The sequence below is a fragment of the Volvox carteri genome (genome assembly GCF_000143455.1).
Source record: "Volvox carteri f. nagariensis unplaced genomic scaffold VOLCAscaffold_30, whole genome shotgun sequence".
Lineage (NCBI taxonomy): Eukaryota > Viridiplantae > Chlorophyta > Chlorophyceae > Chlamydomonadales > Volvocaceae > Volvox > Volvox carteri.
In genome coordinates this window covers 810840-811711 of record NW_003307573.1, presented here as the reverse complement: position 1 = coordinate 811711, position 872 = coordinate 810840, and the positions used below count along the sequence as shown (strand labels likewise).

Below are 872 nucleotides of genomic sequence, written 5' to 3'. Positions count from 1 at the left end.
GAAGTGCGGAGGAGGACCTAGGCGGCGAGTGCCGTCGGAGGTAGGAAGGGCTCGGGGAAGGGAAGGCCGTGTGCGAATGACAACAAAACCCGGAAGGACCGCAGATCCGAAACCAGCGTTTCGGGCGTATACCCCTCCCCTCCCCACCCCCTCCCCTCCCCTCACACCAAACCCACAGCCTGCCCCTGCCCAAAGGCCCCTCTAATCCCCCCCCTTTCGTGACATCCGCCCCTCCCTCCCTCCTCCCCCTCACCCAGCACAGGCACCATACACACACACACCCTATATAAACAACACACTCCCCACCCCCCTTCCGTCTCTCCCCCCATACCCCCCCGACCTGTGTGATTCCTCCCGCCTCCCCGGCCGCCACTCGGGCCTTACGGATGTAGTCCAGCAGGGAGGTCTTGCCGTGATCCACGTGGCCCATCACGGTCACCACGGGGGGCCGGGGGGCCAGGTCGTCCACATCCTCCTGCGCGAGCGTGTGTGTCCGTGTGTGTGTATGTATGTATGTATGTATGTATGTATGTATGTATGTATGTATGTATGTATGTATGTATGTGTTGTGCGGCGGCCGGGGTGGGCGAGCAGGGGTGGGGATGGGGTGGGCGGTTAGGGGGTGAAGACGAACTAGGGGGGGAAAGACGAACCTAGGGGGGGAGGGGAAAAGTGGAAAGTGTTGATAGAAACTCACAACACACCGTCCTTATGGTACGTCATGGTTTCAGCACACCGGGGACGGGAAGGCGCGAGGGGAAGGTTGGGAGGGGGTACTGCCATGACAACGTGTATGGATGCCGTGCGGAAGTTTTTTAACTCATTCTTAAGAGAACGCACACAGATATCCCATGAAACACACACACACGCAC

At 59.7% G+C, this 872-nt stretch overlaps 1 protein-coding gene across 1 annotated transcript in view; it reads right to left on the bottom strand.

Moving 5' to 3' along the window:
* The window catches only part of VOLCADRAFT_93234 (uncharacterized protein), a gene marked incomplete at both ends in the record, with an annotated part of 14774 nt that overhangs the window by 6254 nt on the left and 7648 nt on the right, over window positions 1-872 (bottom strand). The window contains one exon of the mRNA XM_002952473.1: window positions 341-472. Coding sequence (XP_002952519.1) covers window positions 341-472 — 132 coding nt within the window. The remainder of the gene's footprint in view (window positions 1-340; window positions 473-872) is intronic.